The sequence below is a fragment of the Neofelis nebulosa genome, chromosome 13 (genome assembly GCF_028018385.1).
Source record: "Neofelis nebulosa isolate mNeoNeb1 chromosome 13, mNeoNeb1.pri, whole genome shotgun sequence".
NCBI lineage: Eukaryota > Metazoa > Chordata > Mammalia > Carnivora > Felidae > Neofelis > Neofelis nebulosa.
Window position 1 is genome coordinate 60,776,767 of NC_080794.1, and position 24,599 is coordinate 60,801,365.

Below are 24,599 nucleotides of genomic sequence, written 5' to 3' on the forward strand. Positions count from 1 at the left end.
TTTTTTCTTGGTTTATTCACAATTCAGTGACCAATTTCAAATTTAAAGTAGGCATCTGCTAAGACATGTAGAAGACTACATTCTGTAGTCTCACGTAGGTCCTTTCAGATACCCATGGCACCGCTGACTAAAACTGCTGTCTTGCTAGTTGTGAAAATAAAAACATAGTGGAATCTTCCTTCATGAAGAGTAGTTTAAACAACAGATTTGACCGATAGTTTGGTTTGGTTTGGTTTGGTTTTGTATTTAGACATGTTTCAGCAGCTTTTTACCACCTGGTCTTAAAAATCTCCCTGAGTCAAGAAAGGGGGAGTGTCTGTTCTTTTGTGCTTTGTGCTTTGTGTGTGCTTTCTGACATCTCACAACAATCCTTTGAAATATCAATACTGAGTTCCAACTCCAGATGAGGAAACCAAGGTTCAGAGAGGTTAAGTAATTTACCTAAGAGCCTGTAGATAGTAAATGTCAGAGCTAGAAGTAGAATGTGAGTTTACTATATTCCACAATCTGTGCTCTTTCCATTAAAAGCACACTGCTTCAGAGGCCAGAGGGGCGTGAGGAAGGTAGGAGGCCAACGTAGGCTGCTTATAATTGCATCTTTCAGTGTATTTGAATTATGAAATTATTGATCTCTATTTCTCATTGCCCCAGGAAGGGAGCAGAAGGGTTCCTGTATTACTGTTTGCAGAATTATAAGTCCAACCAATTAGTCATGCTGAGAAACCATGTTAAAACTATAATTTCCCTAAATATTTCCAAACTAAGGTTTGCAATATAGTGTGTCTGAGTTTTTGTCAGTGTTGTGGACTTACAAATCAATGATTATTTAACAGAAATACCCAGGTCTAAAACAAAAGTATATGTTGACCAACTGGAGTTAATGTAGCCAAAATTTTATTTCCCAAAAAATTATTCTCAATGATATTTCTTCTCTATAAGATAAAAATAACTGTGAAAGATCTCTTAAAAGGTATGAAGGATGTTACTAAAATTTGAGAATATAACAGGGCTAGCCTTATATTTTAATTAGGTAAATACCCCTCATTTATGGAATTAAATTTACCTGGGCACTTAGAAGCAGTTTTAAAGTGTCCATTCTCTTTACAACATGAGTAACGTCTGGTGAATTTCATAGGGTAAAAATTTTCTTTGGAGAATGACCATACTAATTTCTTCTTTCTCTTTGTCTGTCTAGTGAGAATTCAACAGAGGCTCTAGCAGTAGATTCTAACAATCAGTCGAAGTCCCCGCTGGAGAAGTTTATGGTCAAACTGTGCACTCATCATCAGAAGCAGTTCATTCGTGTTCTGAACGATCTGTACACTGAATCCCAGCCAGGCCACGAGGACCTGCACCCTGATTCTGGAGCAATGGACGCATCCACTTGCAGTGCCGGCTGTGCCCAACTAGGCACCAAACATAAGGAAAAGGATACTGTGTGTCTCGATAGGAAGTCTCCTACTTCTGTAGATTTGTTCGTAGACTCATCGGACTCTCACAGCCCTCTACGCATGACAGAACAGGCCCTGAAGGAGCCTCCTCCCGAGATAAAGTCTGTAGATGGGAGAGAGAATGCCTTGGCTGTTACCCAGAAAGATTCCTCTGAACTTCCAACCACTAAACCTAATTCTGGTAGTTCAACGGATAGTTCCACTCTGGGATACCTCACTGCATCTAATTCTTCCTCATTAAACTTCCACCACATCTCTAAGAGCTTGGAGGGGCAAACCACTGGACAGGAGCAAGACACAAATGTGAAAATTCGCGAGGATGGTAAAGACCATATGCAGAGCTCAGCTTTAGTAGAAAGTCTAATTGCAGTAAAAGGGGCAGCTGAGAATAGTGAGGAGAGCAACAGCTGTATTATTTCTCAGAGAAATTCATTCAAAGCTTTATCAGAAGAGGCTTGGGACTCAGGGTTTACGGGGAATTCACCTAGAACTGCTGACAAAGAGAACGCTTTACTGTGTAGCTCAAAAACACCTTTGCGCCAGGAGTTAGAGTCCAGTGAACAAGATTCAAGGCCAAAGCAAGAGAACCATCTTCACTCACTAGGAAGAAATAAGGTGAGTTATCATTTACATCCCAGTGATAAGGGCCAGTTTGATCATTCCAAAGATGGTTGGTTAGCCCCCAGCCCTATGCCAGCTGTACACAAAGCATCTAATGGACATTCACGAACCAAGATGATCTCGACCTCCATTAAGACAGCTCGGAAAAGTAAAAGGGCATCAGGGTTGAGGATAAACGATTATGATAACCAGTGTGATGTCGTTTATATCAGTCAGCCAATAACAGAATGCCACTTTGAGAATCAAAGATCAATATTATCCTCTCGGAAAACAGCCAGAAAGAGTACTCGGGGATACTTTTTCAATGGTGATTGTTGTGAGCTGCCAACTGTTCGCACACTGGCCAGAAATTTACACTCCCAAGAAAAAGCGAGCTGTTCAACCCTGGAGCCGGAGGCAGTGGTCACTCCCAAGCAGACCCTTACACTTTCAGCCCCTGGACCCGCCGTGGATGTGCAGCATCCCAGAGATGATGACCACGAAGAACCTAGTAAAGAAATAATCTCCCTTAAGGAAGGAGACAGAGATGCTTCCTTGGAAAAGGAATCTCAAGAGCCTGAGGTTTGCCCCGTGACAAATAAACCAAATCCGAGCAGCTCTCCTAGGTCAAAGGAAACAACAGCCTCCAGCCTGGTGTCGCCTCTCCCTGTTCACCTTCCCAAAGAGGACACGCCAGAAGGCAGCTCCATGGTCTCAACTCCCGCAGCAAGTGGGATAGCTTCCCCTGAACGAGACCAGCAGCCAGTCGAACTGCTGGAAATCAAGGAGGGGACTGTCACCCAAGACTGTCACCTGGTTTCCTCTATTGAGAGCACTTCTGAGGGAGGCAATGAAGATGTTGTTTCCGGGCCTCATTCTTCTCCTGAAACAGTCAGTAGAGAGGAAGGTCCTCCTTGCTCAGAAAGTCAGAGTCCTCCAGTGGGCTTGGAGCCTCCTCTGAGCCTGGGAAAAGCTGAAGACAACCAAAGCATCAGTACTGAGGCTGAGACTGAAGACACTCAGGAGCTAGATACCGACCCACTCTTGAAGGAAAGCAGCACTTTTACTAATGAAAACCCCAACGAAATTGAGGAAAGTGAGATAGCAGGTGGTACAGGAAAATTAGAGGGACAGGGCAGTAACGTAAAACATTCTTCAGAAAGAGACATGTGTGATCAAAACATTGACTCACCCGAAGAGAATCTGGACAAGAAGAAAAAAGTTAAAAAACTCCCTGAGGCCTCTGACAGGTGCCTAAGAAGTCAGCTTTCTGATCCCTCTTCTGCTGATAGGTGCCTAAGAAGTCAAAGTTCAGATACTTCCTCTGCTAGTCCTGAGATCAAGGTTTCCAAAAATCCTGTTATGAAACGTTCTAAAAAGGAAGGGTGCCCTGGTGAGACAACACCTGAGAGTCTTCTGGCTGACGGTTTCCATACAAAAGCTTTGGAGGACACTGAAAACCCAGAGGTCCATGAAAAGCCCTCTGAGAAAGATGCCGAGCAGGAGGGCAAAGAAGGTGGGATCATCACCAGGCAGACTTTTAAAAACATGCTGGCTAAAGAGGTCAAAGGGGAAGAAGGAGGTATTTTCCCCTGCGGTGATCCCATAACCACAGTAGGCCAGCCCCTGCCTGGAGAAAGACTGGAAATCTATGTTCAGTCTAAGTTAGGTGAGAAAAATGCTCATGCTCCCTCAGAAAATATTCCATGTACTTTCCCAGAACAATCAAAAGAGAAGCCAGAACCAATTCCTGCACACGATACGGAGGAGGTTGTGAATGAGGTTGGCAGTGCAAACACCCAGCATAAAGGTGACCAGAGCGATGTGCCATCCAGTGCACGTGGCTTGTCAAATAGTGGAAGTGGTGATGCGGCCGGGCCCCCACAGTGCGTCCCGAGGCTTACAAGACTGACCTCTTCAACTTACAACCTAAGACATACTCATTCTCTGGACTCCTTGGACACTGCAAAAGTGACTTCAGAAAAGGAAGCAACACAGGGAAACCCAATGCCAAAGGAAAAGGAAGCTTCAGAGAGTGGAGATCCCTTACGTGAGGATGATGTGGACACAGTGGTAGATGACCAGCCAAAGTTTGTGGAATGGTGTGCAGAGGAGGAGAACCAAGAGCTTATTGCCAGCTTCAATGCTCAGTACATGAGAGTCCAGAAAGGTTGGATCCAGTTGGAAAAGGAAGCCCAGCCAACGCCAAGATCAAGGAACAAGTCAGATAAACTAAAGGAGATTTGGAAAAGCAAAAAAAGGTCACGGAAATGTCGGGGTTCATTGGAGGTTCAAAAGTTTTCTCCTGTTCAGATGCTGTTTATGACAAACTTTAAGTTATCTAATGTTTGCAAATGGTTCTTAGAGACAACTGAAACCCGGTCTCTGGTTATCGTGAAGAAGCTCAACACTCGTCTTCCAGGAGACATCCCCCCTGTCAAGCATCCTCTTCAGAAATACTCTCCTTCCAGCCTGTACCCCAGTTCACTACAGGCTGAACGCTTGAAAAAACACTTGAAGAAATTTCCTGGAGCTACTCCTGCTAGAAACAATTGGAAAACACAGAAGCTCTGGGCTAAATTTCGAGAGACTCCTGACCAAGTGGAGCCAGAGGATGGCAGTGATGTCAGCCTCAGCCCCAGTTCTGAAGACACTGTAGAGGAAGTCAAGGAAGGTAGAAATAGCCATCCTCCCACAAATTCACCTACCCCAGCCAGTACTCGGATCCTCAGAAAATACTCCAATATTCGAGGAAAGCTCAGAGCCCAGCAATGTTTGGTCAAGAACGAGAAAACGGAGAGCCCATTTGGACAGGCTGTGGAGAGTAAACAGAGTTGTAAGAGTGTATGCATCAACCCTCTGATGTCCCCCAAGCTTGCCCTGCAAGTGGATGCAGATGGGTTTCCCATTAAGCCCAAGAGTACTGATGGAATGAAGGGAAGGAAGGGGAAGCAGATGTCTGAAATCTTGCCGAAAGCCGAAGTGCAGAATAAACGCAAGAGGACAGAAAGCGGCACCGCTCAGGACAGGAAGGACAAGGGACCTGTGGTCAAAGCCAGCAAAGAAAAGCATAGTGATGGATCCACCAAAACCCCTGCTGCCAAGAAGCCAGCTGCAAGGGACAGAATCAGCCAACTGCCCAAAAAGACATCCTTGAAAGAGAATAAAGTGAAGATCCCCAAAAAGTCCCCTGGGAAGAACTGCCCTCCCTCCAGGAGGGAAAAAGAAAATACAAACAAAAGACCCGCTCAGCCAGCCGCCTCAGACACAGTGACGAAACCTGCAAAGCAAAAGGGGGCAGGTGAATCCTCTTCAAGGCCACAGAAAGCCACCAACAGGAAGCAAAGCAGTGGAAAGGCTCGGGCCAGACCCTTGACAAAAACCCCAGAGAGCAGTGCGGCCCAGAGAAAGCGAAAGCTGAAGGCAAAGCTGGACTCTTCCCATGGCAAACGGAGACGGCTGGACACAAAGTGATCGCAAGGCTGGTAGCCGAGAGTTAAACTGTCCTACAAAAGTAACCCTTCGTTTTGCATTAACTAAACCTGCTTTTATAAGCTTATCCAGCCTTTCAAATCTGCAGTTAATGGAGAACATCACAATTTAAGATGTCAGAAAAATGCATCTCAGATGGAGAAGGGAACTTGCAGAGTCTTTCTCTGAGGCTGAGTAAGGGAAGTTATATATTATATTCTGGTTGTTCCTTGGGTTTTAAACTTGGAACCAAGCAGTTTTAGTTTTAAAAGTACAGTGCCTTATTTATCCTTTTTGTTTTTAAATTTACAAAAGCTAAAAAGCTGATCTATGTGATTAAAGGCTTGTATTTTATACTTGATGCACAAGCACTTGTACTGTAGCCGAGAAGACCACCATCATGCACATAAAAGTAGCTTTTCAGCAGCCACCCTGCAGTGTCTGTACCTGAACAGACACTCCTCTTTGCAAACCCTAGCAGTGAACTTCCCTCTCTGTCTTGTTTGTTTGTTTCAATGATTCTCGAAAGCTAAACCAAATCACTTTTATGGTATGTAGAGAATGCAGAGGGAAATTATTATTATTATAAAAGATGAATATTTCTGTTACCCCTTTTTAAAAATTCATATTCTGTTCATTATTGGTCACTCCTCTCACTTTTGATCCTTTGTCATTTGAGAAAATGTATTCTAAATTATGTGCCCATGGGACAGAAGATGTGTCACATGGTGTTAATATTGGGTTATGACCTCTAAAAATTATTTACATCCCGCAAGTGATTCGCATTACTGATTCTTGCCATCCTTTTCATTTTTGGCCTTGCAAGCTTGCTAGCACTCTAAACGAGGTTTTCTTCTGACTTTGGGGGGAAAAAAATGTAGGATTTTTTTTTTCATCTTGTAACTGTAACTTGACAATTAGGATAAGAGTGACTGTTCTAATATTCTTTCTTACCCCAAATACTTCCATATTCAAAGAAAGCCAGGTTGTTATTTCCAGTAATAGAAAAGTTTCAGAGTTTGTGCATGTGCATTTGCCTGTGGTTATTAGCCACAGATGTCTCCCAGCCCCGGTTCTGCAGTAAGATTCTTTGTCGCCATGCAGTGTGCTAGGGCGTTCGTTCATGAGCTGGGTAATTAGCACAGGCCAGATGGTTTAAATGTGGCCCAGGGTCTCTGTGACTATCCCCAAAACCAGTTTGGCATGAGGCTCAGAAAGGTCTAAACAGCACAGAGTTATGTAAAGTTCAGAGCAACTTTGCTGTTGGAGGAAGCAGCCCCGTCTCATAGTGGGCCTGCAGCGCTCCCCCCACCCGGAGCTGACGTTCAGCTGGTGTGCTCCAGTGTGAACGTACATGGTTAGAGTGGGTGTTAGCATTCTAATTGGTTAGTGCCATACTGGTAGTTAATGCTTGTGGTATCACTCCCGCCTCTATCACGTCAGGCTCTATTCCATGGCTCAGAATTGAGAGCTGCGGTGTTCTAACTAATGTTGTTTGCCTTTCCTGAGTGACGCCTGAGGTGGTTGCATGGGCTTTCCCTTGATGCCCGTAACATTGCTCCATTATAACACAGTGTGACTTCCACATTTCCACTGGGCCACTCTACAAAAAAGGCTTGGTTGTTAAAGCTTCAGCCAACTTCTCTAACATGCTCCGTCACAGAAGTAGGCTTGTGTGGACAGGTGCCACCCTGTCTGTTTTACTAAAAGTTTTCCATTTAGATTGTTCAGATCTGTTTAGGTAAACCCCGGTGGACTTTTTTCATGTGTAGTTCAGCCAAATCATGATAAAACAGGCCTTCTACCCATTCTGTGAAAAGCTTGCTGTATATAATGGAAACTTCTGATGACTGGATAGGACTGGAGAAAAGCATGTGATTCATGGGAAATTGAAAATTGCATTGAATTTCATAGGTAGGGAAGCTTACTATCTTCAGTGAAGCCTTGACTTTTTTTTTTTTTTTTCCAGTGTCTCCTATCCCATGAGTCTCTTTTTTTCTTTTTAATATCTTTGACTTTGGCCATTCAAGAGCTACCTATATTAATAAAACTGCTGAGTGTGTATGTTGGCAGCCCTTTCTCAGCATTAAGTTGCACAGAAGCATTAGTATGTTTTTGAGTAGGTTTGGTTGATCTTTTAAAAGTGGTTTTAAAGTTAAAAAAAATATTTTCATATAGTCGTCACTGGATACTGTTTTTGTGGTGACTTAACCAGCTGAGGTCTGCCAATGTGACATGTGTGGACTCCTGTGCGTATACTCAAGGTGCCCCCCTTAGCTGCACATAGACTGCATTGTAGCGGTGCTTGGATTAACTTAGGGAGAGGTGTGAGGCAGTGTGAGTGGGTGGAACTCTTCCAGTTTCGGGTCTGTCATCCATTCCATTACTTTTCTAAGTGCTTTTTCATTTTAAAAAGCTTACTTCAAGATAATAGCCTTTCTTCCCGTCTTAGGCGGCATTTGGGGAAAGGTATGCATGTGTATGCCTTTTTTTATACACTGCAGTGGCTCAACTTACACTTTATAGTAGTAACTGCATTTAAATAGACTGGGATTCTACGTAATTAGAACACTTAAAAGCTTAGAATTATTTTTATATTTGTTGAATCTCATTTTTGCTGATTCAGTTAATTTTGCTAATAGAAGAAAGGAAAACAAACAAACAAACTTGAGGGCTGGCTCTGGAACACCCTTTTACTCTTACAGCCGATACTGGCAAACCTGTCTCCTAGACACCTCCAAGCCAGACTTGGAATTGACTCAAGTTCCCCCTTGTTTCCCCTGTCTCACAAAGACCTCCTTTTTATAGCCATCTTCACAGTATGGCTTGCCACCAGATGCAAAGGCAATCTGTCCCACATTCCAGATTCCAAATTAAGAAAAAAGAAAACTCTGCTCCTGGGCCTATACTCTGACTGTCCCAGTGATGGAGCTGAAGTTGATGACCTGAGAACACCGGTATTACCTCTGAGCTTCTGGGAGAGCTGCAGGATGCCTGCGGAGCAATGACTGAAGCTCTACCATAGCTCCCCAGAGCTGGGCCCTCTTCAGGAGACCCATTTTCTGTCCCCCATTTTCTAGCCCTTCAGGCTCCCTGGGTTTGGGAGGACAACATGGAAACTGCTCCCCAGTCAGGGTCCAGAGCCTCCCTCATAGCAATCTTGCAGCACAGCAGGAAGGCAATGAACGTTTAGTCTGCTCTTAAGGCTTCCCGCATTGGAATGTCACTGGTGTGTGTTAATCTGCAGTTGCTAGTCCCTTGGATCCCTTAGGTTAATTCTGTTGCATCTGTACTTCATTAAAGATTTCTACACAAGCCTTATCTAAAAACAGTAATCTTGGACTGTGGGTTTCATCCTTGCAGTAGTGCGGCTAGGAGAGGTGCAGGTCCTCGTCTCTTCATAGGTGCTGCTTCTGAGGGGCTCCTCTGTCCATCACACGCTGTTCAGATAGGACATCAGTGAAACACATCACTTCAAGACTTTTGCTTTGAACTGAGGTTTGGTCTCTTTCCTGCCTCGTGGTGGATTCGTGGTGAGGGCTGAAGCTGTCACCCCCCCTCTATGGGCAGCATTCCTGCTGATTGAAGGACCCGAGAGCTAAGTGGGAAAGACAGCGTGCTACATGATGCAGGTCGGAGATTCTGTAAGTACCACCATCAGCAAGGCTGGTGGCTTGTCACTGCACCAGGGACTGTATTGGAATTTCCCAGGGTGCTAGGCCGGGGAGCCACACCCATTCCTATTGGTTTTCTGTCAGCCCGCACAAACTGTCATTTGGCTTACAGAGGATCAAGGGTCTGCAGAATATGGGCTGGTCACTCTTGTAAATAAAAGTTTATTGGAACATAGCCATGCCCATTTGTTCGTGTATTTTCCTTGGCAGCTTTCCAGCAGAGTATCATATTTATAGCAGAGACCAAGGGCCTGCAAAGCCTAAAGGATTTACCGTCTGGACCTTTCAGAAAAAGTTTGTTGACACTCCTTGCTTAAGAAAATAATCCTTTTTCACTAACAAATTTTGCCTGATTGATCTTCTCCTTTCTTTGTCCTCCTCTCCTCTCTGTCCTGTTCTTCTTTTCCCCCTTATCTTACCTCAGTTTTGTTCTTCTTTTTACACTTCTTTATTTTCTCTTGCTACAGAGGAGACACGGTATATTGCTATAGCACCCTGACCGCCATCTCCTGACTCGTGAGCTGCCGTAGCCTCATACCTTCCTTCTTAGAACCGCCCGTCACTGCAGCCACAGTGAGGCCACTGTTAGCCTCAAGAGTCAGACCCCGTGAGCAAACAGGGCTTCAGAGTTGTAAATGTGGCCTGGCCTCTCATTTCACTCAGCCTTTATCATAGACTTGACTCCGGCCTCACGTCTTGTTTGTTCCTAAGGTAAGCCAAGATTTGGTTTTTCTCAAAATTAGTTGAGAATACTGTGGTATTCTCATTTAGATATTTAGATACAGAAAAAGCCTTTTCACAGAAGGGAAAACAAAGTCCAGTCACTAACCCAAGGTATTTATTATGTAATATTTTGGGCCAGCTTCTAGGAAACTAAAAATGTATCAGCACTGGTATTTTTTTAGTCATATACTTTCCTTTCAAAATTATTTTATTAAAGGCAAGCCAGCAAATGAAAACTAGGGGCTTTGAACGTGCTTTTAGGAAAGAATAGAAAATTGGGGCATATTATGTAACCTGAGTGTGACTGAGAAGTTGTACGTTATGTCTTTGCATCAAATCCAGTCAGCTTCCAGGCTGTTGGTCTTCCCCGTCCCCCAGAACTCAAGGATAAACTTCCATACTGGTTTTTTCCCAAAGGAAGTTGAATGTCATGCCAGTGAAAAAATTTCTGTCAGTGGCCCCAGAACACTGATTATTTCGGTTATTTTGAAACAGACAGTTATCGTTTTGACTTCTCAGCTATTAATTTTTGTCTTCTTATTGCTTGATACCCACTGAAAACCTGGAAATTTTTCTGTGAGTGTAAAATCGGGTCTATAATCACATCAGCAAGGCAGTCCTTACACCCCAGTAGTAAGTATTCTTCCCTGGGCTTGCTCCCAAATCCTTTTTCAGGGAAAAAAATGAAAATAAAAAGATTATTGCATTTAAAACAAGCAGAATTATGAAAAGCCTTTTGAGGCAACCTTCAGTTCATTCCGTGAAATGTCAGAACAGTTCGACCTCTTGTTCTACAGTGGACATACTGGAAGACTTGAAGGTCTGACCTCTTTCCTTTAGAGATAATAAGTCACACTCAAGCAGAAACCCAGAGCTCTCTGATGACGCTTCTGATGCAGGGCTTTGCCTTGTCATGCTGGGGACCCAGGGAAGCACCCAGGGCACTTCTGCAGAGGGTGCACTTGCTCATGCTTTTGCTCTTCGGATTGAGCCAAAGCTGGTCGTTTCCTTCCATTACCTCCTGTCTGTCCGATCTTCCTTTTCCCAGAGCCCTGGTGGCATACACTCGGTGCTTAGGGGACACCCTCAGCTTTGTTGTCTAGAGGGACGGCTGTGTAGTTAGTCCCGCCTGGCAAGCACTGTGATGCACAGAGGCTTTCTCACCGGCCTGAGACCATCCCACTTAATGCAAGGTGGTCAGTAGGCAAGGGACGTGAAGGTATAGACTGCCCATGAAAGAGCAACAACAATGAAACAGGTGCTCATGGTCTTATAGTATGCCGGAGGTTGGAGGAATGCATTTTACCTTTTATTTTTTAAAGGATTATATAAAAAAAAAAAAAAAAAAAAAAAAAAAAGGAACAGAAACCATATGTAGTGGACACAGCCTAAAATGTAAAATATTCACCACCTGGCTCTTTACAAAAAGCTTTACTGACCCTTACAGTACATTGTTCAGGATAAAATATGAGGACAGCTGGGCACAAACATTTTTTCACATAATCCAGCACTGCACCACATCCTTCCTTTTAGGGGGTCTCACTTGTTCATCTCGGCACACAGCTGCTGTTGCACGTTATTTCTGAGTGATGCTTGTGCACTAAAGAAGAAGAAAAGATCCCTCTTCGTTGATTGAATGTTTGTTGAATCGTGATCTGATCTACTAGGATAAGTAGTTAAAACCAGAAGTGCAAAGTCTTTTACGTCTCCTCTGTGGCAGTGCTGCTCACAAACAGATTTGGTAATGAACCTGAATCCCAGAACAGTGCCTCCCCTGGCCAGAACAGGCGTGCCCCTTTCACCCTCTAGCACCCTTTTTCCTTTGTTGTACACTTGCAAGCTCACTCCCCAAGCTCTGGCCACTACTTGTGAACCTAAACGAATGACCCCCGTGCCCATTTGAACCCGAGTCCAGCCTGCCCTCCCTCCGCCCTCTCGTGAACACCTGCATGTTGATGGCCCCTTGTTGGCACACCAGCAGCTGTAGTCTGAAGAAGTTCCGAGCTCTCTGGCCTGGCTCAGCTCGTCTTGAGGAGCCATCCTTGGCCCCTCCTCTCTTCCTCTTCTGCTTGTGCCGCCCAGCCCCCTTCTAGGAGGTATCTTCTCTGGGACAGTACCATACCTCCCAAGCATGTCACTGAGCACATACGTGTCATACTAGAAGCATCTTTCTTTTCATATCCCTTTATTTTCCTTCCAGCATTTAGCCGTTGAGTCCAAATAACTCTTCAATTTATCAACTTTTTCAGCCCACTTGTTTTCTATAATCTGCACCTCATGCTGTCTTGCAGCTGAAGCTGTAGTATTGGGGAGGTAGTTTGTGGGAAAGATGCCATACAAACAAGATCTGCATAATTATGTATGTTTATACCACAGGTAGGGATTCGTTTTAAGGCCACTGTATCTTAAGGGTATCAGTTTCACCAGTGTTCTAGGAGACTGTGTTCTTGACTGTGGTTTCAAATACACGGTGTAATACACAGTTACATTCACCACTGTTGAATTTATTTCACTGTGTAAATAGTGGTATTTTCCTGTTCAAATGCTTCTATAGAAAGTATTTATTTTAACAACAAAAAATTAACTGTCGAAAGGGCTTTCCAAAAAAGTGTTCTTTCTAGCCACCTGTCCTCCCCAATTACCTTGCTCATCCATTGAACCCCCAAACAACACAGTGAAGGCAGAAGGGTGCCGCCTCAAAACCCTCACTCTGGGCAGACGCAGAGTGGATTGGGAATCCACTGTCATCCCATCCCAGAACAAAGTGAGTCTCCCACAACTGGTATGGCTGTGCCAGGCATGGCATCGGGGCTTGCCTCAAGCTGCCCACTTTTTTTGCATACGCAGCTGATACCTTCCAACTGTCCACTCAACACCCTGTCCACGGAAACGAGCCTTAGTTGTAACCCCAAGGAACTCCAAACCCATACCTGTGGGGCTATGGAGAAACCACTGGTTGCCTAAAGAAAGCATTAAGATGTATTTTTAGTCTTTCTCATGTTTGTGAAAGACACACACCTATTCACATTCATTAACCATGGGAGATAAGCACGTTTCCTTTTGCACCTCGACAGTACTCTTGAGCACCTCAGCCCTCCTTCTCCTCACCCTCCTCCTTGTCTTCCCCCTTGCACTCCCCCTTCTCCCTGTCTCAGCAAACATCTGTGCAGATGTGGCCAGCCCCACCTGTCACCCGTGGTTACAGGAGGAGACCGTCTGCTCTAAGGTGTGTGCAGCTTTACCTCTCAGGAGTCTTGGTCTGCAATTCAGAGCACCCCTAGATTTAACGGAACGGATGCTTTATGATCATGTTCCTCTTCTCTGTGCCCCATTCCTGGGCACCTCTGTCTGAGCCGTGACTCTCATTCTCCGCAGCTGGCTGGACTGAGAACCACGGCTCCAAGACCAGAGAGCTTGGGACTGGACACATGGTGGGGGTGGGGTGGGGGGAGGTTCTCATCCGCTTGAACCGTAATTTGCATATTTTCTTATGGCCTCCCTTTGTCTTTTCTAACAAACGAGGAGGACACTTGAACAGCAATGCTGGAGAATGTTTTTTCTAAGATACTATTTGTAAGCAAATCTGATTTTAAGATGAAATGTGAATGGGTAACTAGGTGCCAGGGAATTTAGCACTGAACTAGACCGTCAAAACTTTTTTAACCTTTGCAGGAGGAAATAAATTTTGCTCTCATCTAATGTTCACAAGAAGTAATGTTGTAAATAGTTTTTTAAAAATATTTATTACACGTGCTGTATACAGATTCATGTTCTGAGTGATGTTGGTTTGCATTGTAGTATTGTAGAAGACTATATTTTGAGCAGTGGACTTCCTTTCATAACACAGTTCACACATGGAGAAAGAACAAAAACCAGCAGGTTGAGAGCTGTTTGGGGCATTTGATCTGTAACGCTACATCAAATCCAAGCTTTAATTGCCCCCTCTTCTCATCTGGTTATTCCATATATATATATATATATATATATATATATATAAAATATGTGTGTGTGTATATATATCATATATATATATATGATATATATATATGATATATATATATATCATATATATATATATGATAAACCGGTCAGTTCCCAGATCTGCAGAGCAGATTTCCAGGTGTTCTTTCTGATGTGTTGCCCATAAGCAATAAGATCCTAGGTAATAACAATTTATTCTGGGCTCTGCGTTGGCCCTTGTCTCAGAGGATAGGGTGGGGGTAGAACAGCTCTTGCTAAGACCTCTTGCCTTTGCCGGAGAGGTGGCTGTACTTGAATTTTTGCTTCTGTTCGTCTGCACGCTTCTTCATGTCCTACAACTCTAGCAATGGATGAGAAATCTGCCAGCACCAGACACATCAAAAATTGGGCATAGAGATTGAAAACTGATCTATTTTTCCATGAATTTGCAGGGCTTCCAGAATCTAGTCGAGGCAAAGCTCATTTGGCTGTGAACATAAGAACTTTTTACATTAAAATTTTAAATTGACAGTTAAAAGCCCTTTGAGTCTATCTGCCCTACCTTGGAAAGCTAAGCCCACTTCCTGTGATCCTCCTCTGTGCCTGGGTTTGAAATGTCTGGGGTTAAGCCGTTTAGATGGGAGCAAGGAAGGCAGTCCCTCCTCTCCCAGCGTGTCCAGTTCAACAGGTTTCTAAGCTGTTTAGCAGCCTCTCCTTGTGACCGTCCTAAACTTTATGAAAAATACCCCACACCCGAATAACCATTAATAGAATAATGTAGTTTTTTAGGCTTTTGGAATATGTCTTCTCTTTTGTATTTATGACGGTGTTTGGAATTTTTCACTAGTGTTTTTTTAGATTGAAGTGGGTGCGTTAGAATAAAACTTTCCACTGCTGAGCCTGAAAGCAAGCAAGAGGAAAGAAACTGACCTATATTGTGTCATTGGGAAGGTGACTACTGTGGTGGGAGGGCGGGGAGGGGGCGTCGTAGATTATGTGCGAGTAAAATAGAACTCTGGCCTGAGGCTCCCCACGTGTTTATTACCTTGTAATAAATAATCCCTTTATTAGCCTCACTTAATCTCAATAGAAGCCTGCTGTTTACCCTCAGGGAACAAGTAGTTTTCAAAATTGAGCTCCTCCAAGGTCATCGGCCAGTGCCTGTGTGCAGGCAGTGGTCGTCTTTGTGAACTCATGGCATTATTTTCCCATATGCATTATGGTAGTAAGGAATTCAACCCCAACCTGTATGAAAAGCACAGCCCAGGGTCCTACTTTAGGCTAGAGTTCATGCCTTTCAGGGGCCAGGGGGCCATAGGAGGCCCATGCAATTTAACTGAAGCTCAGGTGCCGTGTTGGGTTTTTATTCTTTTTAGGCCACGACCCTTCAGAATGAGATTAGGGCAGGGGCTGCTGATCCGGCTGTGGATCCAGGGAGCTCTAAGATGAATCTCTACCGTTCCTTTAAGGTCTTTCTGGTTCCTCCCAGTGTTGTCATTGCCGAGGTCAATCTTGTAGTTGTTCAGATGTGCTCCTTTTTGCTGTCTTGTGAGTCTTAGCCAGTGATCCAGATGCCTAAGGAGAGAGTCTCTGGATTCTCGGTACCAAGTGTGTGCCCCTAACCTGTGTGCAGGTGGTCTTTCCAAAAGCAGTAAATTGAGAAGTTCTACAAATGTTCATCTGGATGATAGATGTGTATCCTTGGGCCTGGATTTCCACTGTGTTAGTGAGTGTAGGAAAATACTGTGTCTTTAATGGATGAAAATTCAATGTATGCTGTGAATTTGTTGGTTTGAAACATTGAAAATTTTTCATTAGACAATGTTTACATACCTCACCTGAAGAACCTTTGAGAGTGTATATATGAAATTTAAAAATATATTAAGTTGCTTTAAAACAATATGTATAGCTATAAAAGTTGGAGTTATTTTAACTTTGAATATGTACCAAGTCTCTTAAATATTGAAATCTTGTGGACTTTTTGTGCTTCTGTGTTTTACTTTCCTATTAGGCCATGTAGGAAACTGTGTTCTTGTTATTGGTAAAGGGGCCCTCACTGAAATCCAAGCTTGGACGGATTTCCTTTGTTGTTTCAGATTTTCTTGTTTGGTTTTGAGGGATGGGGTATGGAGCTAGAGGATGTGTGGGAGGGATTTCTCTAACATTGACATCTATTCCATGAGCTTTTTCTAGGCGCTTATTTTATTGCAGCGTATTAAACTTCTTTGATATTAAAGTGTGTTTGTGTAGTTACTGGACAGGGAACAGAATGCACTGAAGCCCAGGATTCAACTTGTAGCCTGTGGCAAAGTTGAGCAGTTGCCAGAAGGAACCAAAAGACAATACTTCTAATACTTCTGCCTCGGCCACGGTGTTGGGACCTAAGGGAATGTTGTTTGGTAGATCTGAGGCCATTTTGTGAGGTATGCCTAACTTCGGGGAAAAGAAAATACTGCGGATGAATCCTTGGAATTCCCATGGTGGAGTTGGAAAGGTGCCAGTGCTTCATCCTGAGGGGTGGGGGACCTGGTGAACCAGGTAAGCCACTGTTAAATACCAGGGTGATATGCACAGCTGCCAAGGGGGGCTGCCCGGCTGTCTGTGTAGCCCATGTTGGGGAAGGGCAGAACGTTGGCATTTACATTTACTAGCCCCATGACCTGTTTCACTATATTCTTTCAGTTCTGCTTCAGAGGGGTTTATGTAAGGGTCCAGTGGGCCAGTGATTTCCTTTCGGAGTCAGCCATGGTTTCCTGAATACGTTACATGACGGTGGCCATTGACATGCAGAACTATATCCAGTGAAAATAACCCCACCTCTGTTCACTTGAATTTGGAGAATTTATCTTGTTCCAGATTAGGAGTTTTCATGGTTAAAATAGACTTCTTTTCCTCCCATATTCATCCCATGGGAGGATAACTAGAATATGGCCTGAGAGGTGCAGACTGACTGGCTTGGGGTGAGGGGACGTCTCTAAAATTAGCTCTGAGAGCACAGAGTGTAGGGGTGACAGACATGCTTTAGCACCAATCTCGGGAAAACTTGGCAACTCTAGCTGGAAGCCTGGTCATTCTTTCTGTTGCTTCCACTCCCCAACCAAGCCCTGCTATGCTCATTTCCTTGGTCGGGGATTTCCTTTTAACTGTTAAAGTTGCTACTTACTTTCCTTTAATTCAGAGGTTGCAAACTGGTGGCTCACTGTTGTATTTTATTGAGCCCAGTGTTTAAAAAAGTTATCTGTACACATGAACTGTGAGGGTTTAAAATTTGGTTTCTGGCTTCTCTTTTAAAAATCATAATGAACATCTAATAAAGTTAGTGCATGGTACGAATCAGGTAGAGCTCAGCAGATTGGAAAATGTGCTTCTAAGGTCACCAGAAGTCCCTGTCAGCTGCCATTTGTCCCTTTTTTCTTTAACAGTAGGGAAATCGGTCTCTTACCCGCTGCTACATCAGAAGTGGTAATACAAATGATGGGCCAGAAGGGCAGGTGCCCATTTACTTAGGTAACCTATTGGCCAGACACTTGAGCTTACAACCCTATTTTAACCCATTTTCTTCCTTATACCCAGTTCATTACATTTCCTCCCAAATCCCTAATTGCTTTGCAGACACTGCAGTTACCATCACCGCCCACTTTCAAGGTGACCATGTGCTGTTCAGGTATGACTTGTGTAACCGTCATCATGATCTAGTGGGGAATCAGTCTCTGATCCTGGCATCCGAGGAGAACCAGGTGGGTCTCCTTGGTGGTGGGGGCCTTGCCCAGCCCGACTGCCAGCACCTGGCCTCACCTAGATGCTCAGGTCATGCATCCTAAAAAATTGCTAAGAGCAATTCTACAGTCTGGAGTCATAGTAGAACTACTGTAGAAGTGTGTTTGCTTTCTTTCTCCACTGATCCCTACGAACCACTCTTCTAGTGACACTCAGGTTAACCTTACAGGACAGTTTGAGAAACCGTACTGCTTTCTAATCTGTTGCCCCAGTGAACTAAAACCTTCAGAGCCAGGTTAAATGTGGATGTGACTCTGTTCACAAACTCTGGGTGTGACTCCAGATACTTGAGGGGAAATGAGGACGAGGACCCCTCCCCCGCCCAGATCTCTGCGTGGGCTGTGCAGGGCCAGGCTCTGCCGCTGCACTCACATCCCCAGGGAGCTATGACCAAGCCATCCCCCAGACCTCCCCTTCCTCCTTTGGGAAGAACCGACCTCCTCTGCCACTTTATGAAGACCAGAGAGTTCCAAGGGCAGGTGTCCTACATGTGCTGCCTCTGAGAGCCATCGGGGGGTTGTGGCCAGTGTGTGGGCAGCCTAGAAACCCTCAAACCCTGGGAATCTGCATGTCAGCAGCCCTGGGCTCATCCTTAGTGCAGAAAAAGAGATCAACAAGGCAGAACCTGAGTGAATCAATGTCATGTTCACATGGAAGACAACAGACAATATCCAACATGTTCTAGAATAATTCTAGGGAAAGGGCAGGTGTGGCTCCCTCACGGGCCTGTTCTAAACCAGTCTCTCTAAAAGAGTGATCCAGATAAGACTACAGAGACCCCTAAACAAAGTGTCACTACCACACAGCATCTGAAAATCAAAACGAGACACGAGATAATTGACTTTAACATATAAAAATACTATAACAAAATGAAATACAAATATATATTAGAATCTGTTAAGTATTCTGTATAAAGAGATACTTTCGTGGTTAGGCTAACAGCAGGCAAAGAGGAGACGAGTCCGGCCTGTTCCTGACACCTTCCCAGGGAGCCCCGGCCACCGTCGCCAGCAGTGCTGCCAAAGCAGCAGCAACCTCAGGACTTGCCCTGCTTGTGTCCCTTCGGTGCATGTTGGAGACAGCCGGTGGTGACACCAAAGTGAACGAAGGTCTTTATCAGAGGGGTGACAAGGTGTGGAGGTGATTAATCGGAGCTGGTTTCGCCAGAGCCTTCTCCTGGGCCTAAATGTGGACAGACGAGATGAGCGGTGGTCCAGTTCCTTAGCAACTTGCAGGTTGGTGGTTGAGGAAACATTGATCCTGGGACACACCACGTGGCTCCTTGCTGCCCTCACTCTTGTGGTGGATCCCAATCTTGCAGCTCCACTGAGGGTGCATGCGGGGCCAGGCTGAGATGCCGGGTGTTGTGGAGGGGAGGGGAGGGGCGGCACCCAGCTCACAGGGTACCCCCTGCAAACGCACACCCCGTACTCTGCCCTCCCAACCCCACGGGAGCGGGAGAGCAGGACTTCTGGCAGCCATCACCCATCCGCAGATGAAGAGGCTGCTGCTGGTTAGTGCCCCTCAAGCCCAGGAAGCCACTTCTACTCCAGGGCAGTGGCGGAATGGCGGTGACCACGGGAAGGTAAGTGTCTTGGGGTCGGTTGGCCCAAACACCTCTCTTCCGTGGAAGGGGTAAGTGCCAGCTGCACTTGAACTTTCCTCCATATATCAGTACCTGCCTAGCGCTAGAACTGCTCTCCAGGGTGCCAGGTAAGAGAGGGATGCCGTGCAGCCTTAGGAGAAGGCCCTCGAGGCCCAGGCTGCTGTCCACGGAGAAGGGCACCGTGGCCCTGCTCAGAACCACAAGAAAATAGAGCCAGGTCCCTGGTGAGGAGTAGATCCAGCCATGAAAATGCCTCTGCAGTTGGGCAGGGCAGGATCCTCTTCCCATTACAGGGCTTCCAGGGCTCCAACTCGCTGGCCAGAGTCCTGGTGTAGTGGAGCGTGCCAGGCTTCCTCAGTTGTCGGAGGCTCCAGCCCTCTACCGCTCAGCACCAGGAGCTCCTCCCACCGCCCATGGTGGCTGAGGACACAGGTGCACTACCACCTCAGCCCCACCCAGCAGGCTCCCCCAGCCCTGTCTTCTGTTTGCAGGTGGAAGGAGCCAGGAAAGGGACATGCTTGCTCCTCTTGCCCACTGGCGTCCCCTGGGGGCACACTCTCTTGGGGAGACATCTGGACAGGAGCATGTGACCTATCTTCTAGCCAGCTTGCTATTTAAGCTCAAAGATAATCTTTGTTTTCATTGTGCATGGAAGAGAAGCATGGAAGCATGGAAGTTGTAGTCACATGGCCCCATATTCAGTGACTCTTCAAACACAGAGTCCTTCCTTGCAAACGCCTGGGGTAAGCAGCCCTAGCCTGGGCCAGTGTCTAGTGGTCGGAGCCCTCGCGTGGCTCAACTCTTCCCAGGCATCCTGGTCATTCCTGTGATGCTCTACGATTAGTTCATATCTGTCCGTGAGAGCAGAACACCCACAGTGCCAGCCCAGTTAGGCACATAAATACTTGATGTGATTCATGAACATGCATCTTCTACCTCCTCTAGCCTCCCTTCCGGAGCCACAGTGGGAAGGTCTACATTGCTCATATGTATGTTCAAACCACCTCCCCATGGGACAGCTAGGAGACAGAGGACCACACATGGGGAAAACGTTTGCCCAGAGTGACAGGCAGCAGAGGTTTCCTGGTGCTTGTACCACTGCTCCCTACTGGCCTGCACGGTGAGGGGGTCTGGACCCAGTCTCCGTGGGAGGGGAAGCCTCCCTGGCTAAGCAGCCTAGACCATACCCCCTTGCCCCTGCCAATGGCTTGACAGCATCCTGTGGCTGGCTAGGGGCTAGGAAGGCCTAGGACCAATGCCCCTTTGGTGGTGTCTGGAGGTGGTGGTTATTCTGCTGGAACCAAGAACCTCCCCAGCACCTGTCCTCTCTGGTGCGACTGCCACTCCAAACAGACCCAGTGGACATTTTTGAAGCTACAATGGTCAACTCGTAACTTCAGGATTCAGGGGTCTGGTCCTAAGGGACCCTCCTCTAGCCGCAGCCTCACTCCCCATTGAGCAGTGGCTTTAGTGCTACATCAGTCCAGGAGGCAAGGGTTAGTCCCTTCCCGGCCAGCAGGAGGGGGCCCTTCCCCTGTGCAGCCTGGCCTACTGCTGGCAGATGCTGCAGCAACAGAAAAAGCAGAGATCCTGGCTGGCTGCCCCAGGGGAGGCTTCAAAGTTATCTGCAGGGGACAGGGGGCAAGGGGCTTCTGAGGGCAGTGTGGGCCACCGGCGAGAGGGAAAGGCTGTTTTGGGAAGGGGCCAGTCCCTTCTTCAGACCCAGGTAGTAGGCAAGCAGGGTGGGTGGCAGGGAGGGTCATCATTCTGTGCACTTCTTGGCACACATTCATTCAACAAATATTTATTAAGCGCCTGTTTGTGCAAGGCACTTCCGGAGAGGGCGGCCTAAAGCCCGGGCCACGCCCACCCACCCCACCCCCAGCTGCCGGCCTGGTCACCCCCCCCAAGAGATTGCTGTGGGGTGGGGCCAGAGGGCCCTGCCGCTCAGGAACAGGCAGGATGGCCCGCACCCCCACCCCACTGCGGGCCACCCGGCTTCACTGCAGCCGTGCCCTCTCGCCTGCCTCACCCCTCCCCGTCTAGCCTGGCGCTACTCGCAGAGGGCACAGCCACACTTGGTGGGCTTCTCCACCTCCTCGGCAAAAGAGGTCCCGTCGCTGCACTCAAAGGTGAACTTCCTCCGCTTCAGCCGCAGGCCCTGGCAGCAGCCCTGACCTGGGCATGAGCCCCGGCACTCCACCCACGACAGCGGGCGCGTGGTCTGGCAGATGGCATAGCCCCTCTGGACCTGGTGAAAGTCCCGGACAGGGTCCCCCCGGCACTCGGACTCTGGATAGGACAGACACCAAGAGAAAGCCTCAGGGCACACCCATGGGCCAGCGCCGGCCCCGGGGAGGCCGGAGGCAGCAGAGAGGCGCATCCAAAGACCACGTCCTCTAGCGCTTAGACTCCACCTCCGACCCCACCCGACATGCACATGCACAGGCTTCCGTCTGGGCCCATAGGCCAGTCAGTAGGAAGAACTTTCTAGCTGCCAGGGCCCTCCAGGACAGAGTAGGCTGTCAGGTAAGTGGGCTCCCAGTTGCTGGAAGAGTGCAAGAGGAGGCTGGAGACTGGGGAGGCGAGAACAATAGAGAAGGAATCTGTGCCAGGAGCAGGGGCCTAAGGGCCCCTGAAGGTGCTTGAGTTCTGGACTTCTCCAGCTTCCCTCTGTCTAGCCTCAGCAGTCTCAATCCCAGCAGAAACATCTGGGTTACACGGGCCAGGGAGGGCCTGGGAAAGAGTCCCCAACCCTCAGACTTCCTGTTGCTCTTGGGTCGCAAGGTGATGGGGCCAAGATGTTGAGGTTTGTGCAGGAGCTGTTCCCCTGGGCAGCCCCTTCTATAAGGAGAGACCCCAGCCAGAAGGGGCACTTGCCCTGGATAAGGGGGCTTCAGGGCAAGCCGAACCATTTGGGGGTGGGGGTCAGAGCCTAGAGGGTAGTGGGTACTACAGCCCAAGAGCAGCCCAAGATGTGGGAGAGGAGAGGGGAGGAGGCACAGAGGGGATGCCAGGGTTTGGAGGAGGAAAAGTCAAGTCACTAATGCAAGTTGTGGGGAGGGGCCCTGGAGAGGGCATGTCAGGAGGGGGGCCCCTGACCTTGCTCACACAGCTCGCCCGAAAAGCCTGGGTCACACACACAGTGTGCCCCTTTGGTGGCCAAGGCCTGGCAGTGGCCATGCAGGCACTGCAGGCCCCCGCAGGGGTCTACAGGTGCCCCAGCCTGGTTGCACAGAGCCCCCGAGTACCCATCCTGGCACTGGCAGCTGTAGGAGAGAGCATCGAGGGGCATACATTGCCCGTGGACACACCTGGAGGGGACAGAGAAAAGGTACTGTGAGAATAGGCTGGAGCCAGTCCAATCCCAGGGAACCCACACCCCCAGCTTTGGCATCCGGGGAGGTTATCCTATTCCTAAGACAAAGGGAGAAAAATGTGATTCTGTATCCCTAGGGACCTCTTCCTGTTAATAAAAACTGAAAACTAGGGGAAAAAAATGGAAAAAAAAAACCCTGTGCTGGGCCACATGTTCCAGTTTGGGGTGTTAAAAATACAGTCTATGCAGCAGCAGCCCTCAGCATGGGGAAAGGAACGGGCAAGGGGTGAGGGCTCCCCGAACCCAGCTAAGGCTCACTTGTGGCCATGGCAGGGGCCGTCGGCTGGCTGGTCACAGTGTAGGCCCCCCCAGCCCGCTTCACAATGGCACACGGGCCCAGGGGTGGCATTGGGCTGGCAGATGCCATGCAGGCAGTAGAGCTTTCGGCAGGGCTCACAGCCTGGCACCACGCCTGGCTTCATCCGCGTCTTGGTGAAGTCCTGCAGTTCGTTGTTAATGTACAGGTTTCGGATGCAACCGTGGAAGCTTGTGCCGTTGAGGATCTGCCACAGGCGGAAGGCAGCCGAGTTCACATCCACTGGCATCCCTTGGGTGGGTAGGAGCGAGCAGAGTTGGGCTGAGTCAGGCTCAGACCATGTCTGACCCTACCGCCCTCGGTCCACTGGGTATCTCCACAGTGTTCCCTCCCGCCCTCGGCCTCCGTCTTTCTGTCTTTGCAACCCTGAGCCAAGATCCTTTGCCACCTTGGAGGGTCCAGACTCCTTTCCCAGAAAACAAAAAAGGAAAGCCTGTTCCCTCAATGACCAGAACCCACAGGTGCCAGGCTTGGCAGTGGCCAGCTGACAAAGGAAGCTCTGGGTGCCTAAAGTCTGCCCTCACCCTTCCTGCCCTCTGGGATACCAGCTCTCACCTCCCAAAGACTCCAAAAGCAGCAGAGGACCTGGGCCTGGAACCAAGGTGTATGCTGCTTTGTCACCTGCTGTCGTGGTGATCACAGCAACCCTTGGAGGGAGGAGTAGCTGAAACCCATCTTGTGGTCAGTGATTTGCCTGAAGTTGTACGACTAACAAACAGCAGAGTTGGGAGTAGAGCCCAGGGCTCTCTCCTTCACACCTGCCCGCAGTCTCACCAAGGCCCTCTGCAGCACTGAGAAAGCCCCACTGTTGCAAAAACCTGACTTGTTCAGACCTGGAAATGTTGGCGGGTGGCAGACAGGGGCATTTAACCCGCAAAGCCTGTAAAGCCAGCTGGGAGGTCCCAGCTGATGTGGAGACTCCTGCTGGGTGCCTGGGTCTCTCACAGCAGCTCCAAGACTGGGAATGGACCCTGAATGCTTGACAAGCCCCTTCTGGCCCAAAGACAAGAGGGAAAGTACCCACTTTGGAAGAGAGCTAGGGAAGTTCCAGGCTTCCCCCAAGGTCAGGCTAACCTAGGCATCTATCCTTCTTGGTCGGTCTGAGCTTGACAGCAGCCTGGGCTCCAGGCCAGGAAGGACAATCCCCTGGCAGCTTGGAATGCTCCCGTCGTCCGGTGGCCTGGGCACCAGCTGTCCTGGCAAAACTCAGGCCAGAAAGCAACAGAGGCCCCACTTGGAATGGCTGTCACATTGCTTGATGGGGAGGCCTGGGGAGAGCCAGCCGCAGCCTCTACCTGGCCAGGTCCTTACCTCCCACGTAGAGGGGGGCCTCGCTGTTTAGTGTGTAGTGTTTGCCAAAGTTGTCCATGGTCATGGGACTGCCTCCATCGATGGAGAGATTCACCATCTGGTCAAAGGTGACTAGCTCAACAGTGTGGAACTGCCCGTCATTGATCGTCTCAGCACTAGAAGAAGAGGGGGTGCCCCCACCCCAGGGAATGGGCTTCAGTTCAGCCCATCCCTGCCTGGGCCCTTCCCCAAAAATGCCACTGGTCAGCAGCTGCTTTCCAGGGAGTAACATCTCTCAGGGAGGAGACCATGGGGACTCGGTGGCCTGGGGCCTGGCCCCTCCTGCTCTGCT

At 47.8% G+C, this 24,599-nt stretch overlaps 2 protein-coding genes across 10 annotated transcripts in view; one reads left to right on the forward strand and one right to left on the reverse strand.

Moving 5' to 3' along the window:
- The window catches only part of LCOR (ligand dependent nuclear receptor corepressor), a 142,121-nt gene extending 132,750 nt beyond the window's left edge, over nucleotides 1–9,371 (forward strand). For all 8 annotated transcript variants that reach the window (XM_058697325.1, XM_058697327.1, XM_058697324.1 and 5 more), the window contains one exon: nucleotides 1,196–9,371. In XM_058697325.1, the coding sequence (XP_058553308.1) occupies nucleotides 1,196–5,525 (4,330 nt within the window). In that variant the 3' untranslated portion in view covers nucleotides 5,526–9,371. The remainder of the gene's footprint in view (nucleotides 1–1,195) is intronic.
- Nucleotides 9,372–20,918: 11,547 nt separating this feature from the next.
- Nucleotides 20,919–24,599, reverse strand: part of SLIT1 (slit guidance ligand 1) — a 180,979-nt gene continuing 177,298 nt past the window's right edge. For both annotated transcript variants that reach the window (XM_058697335.1, XM_058697334.1), the window contains exons 34-37: nucleotides 24,269–24,423; nucleotides 22,900–23,188; nucleotides 22,365–22,576; nucleotides 20,919–21,554 (exon numbers count right to left, since the gene is read on the reverse strand). In XM_058697335.1, the coding sequence (XP_058553318.1) occupies nucleotides 21,316–21,554; nucleotides 22,365–22,576; nucleotides 22,900–23,188; nucleotides 24,269–24,423 (895 nt within the window). In that variant the 3' untranslated portion in view covers nucleotides 20,919–21,315. The remainder of the gene's footprint in view (nucleotides 21,555–22,364; nucleotides 22,577–22,899; nucleotides 23,189–24,268; nucleotides 24,424–24,599) is intronic.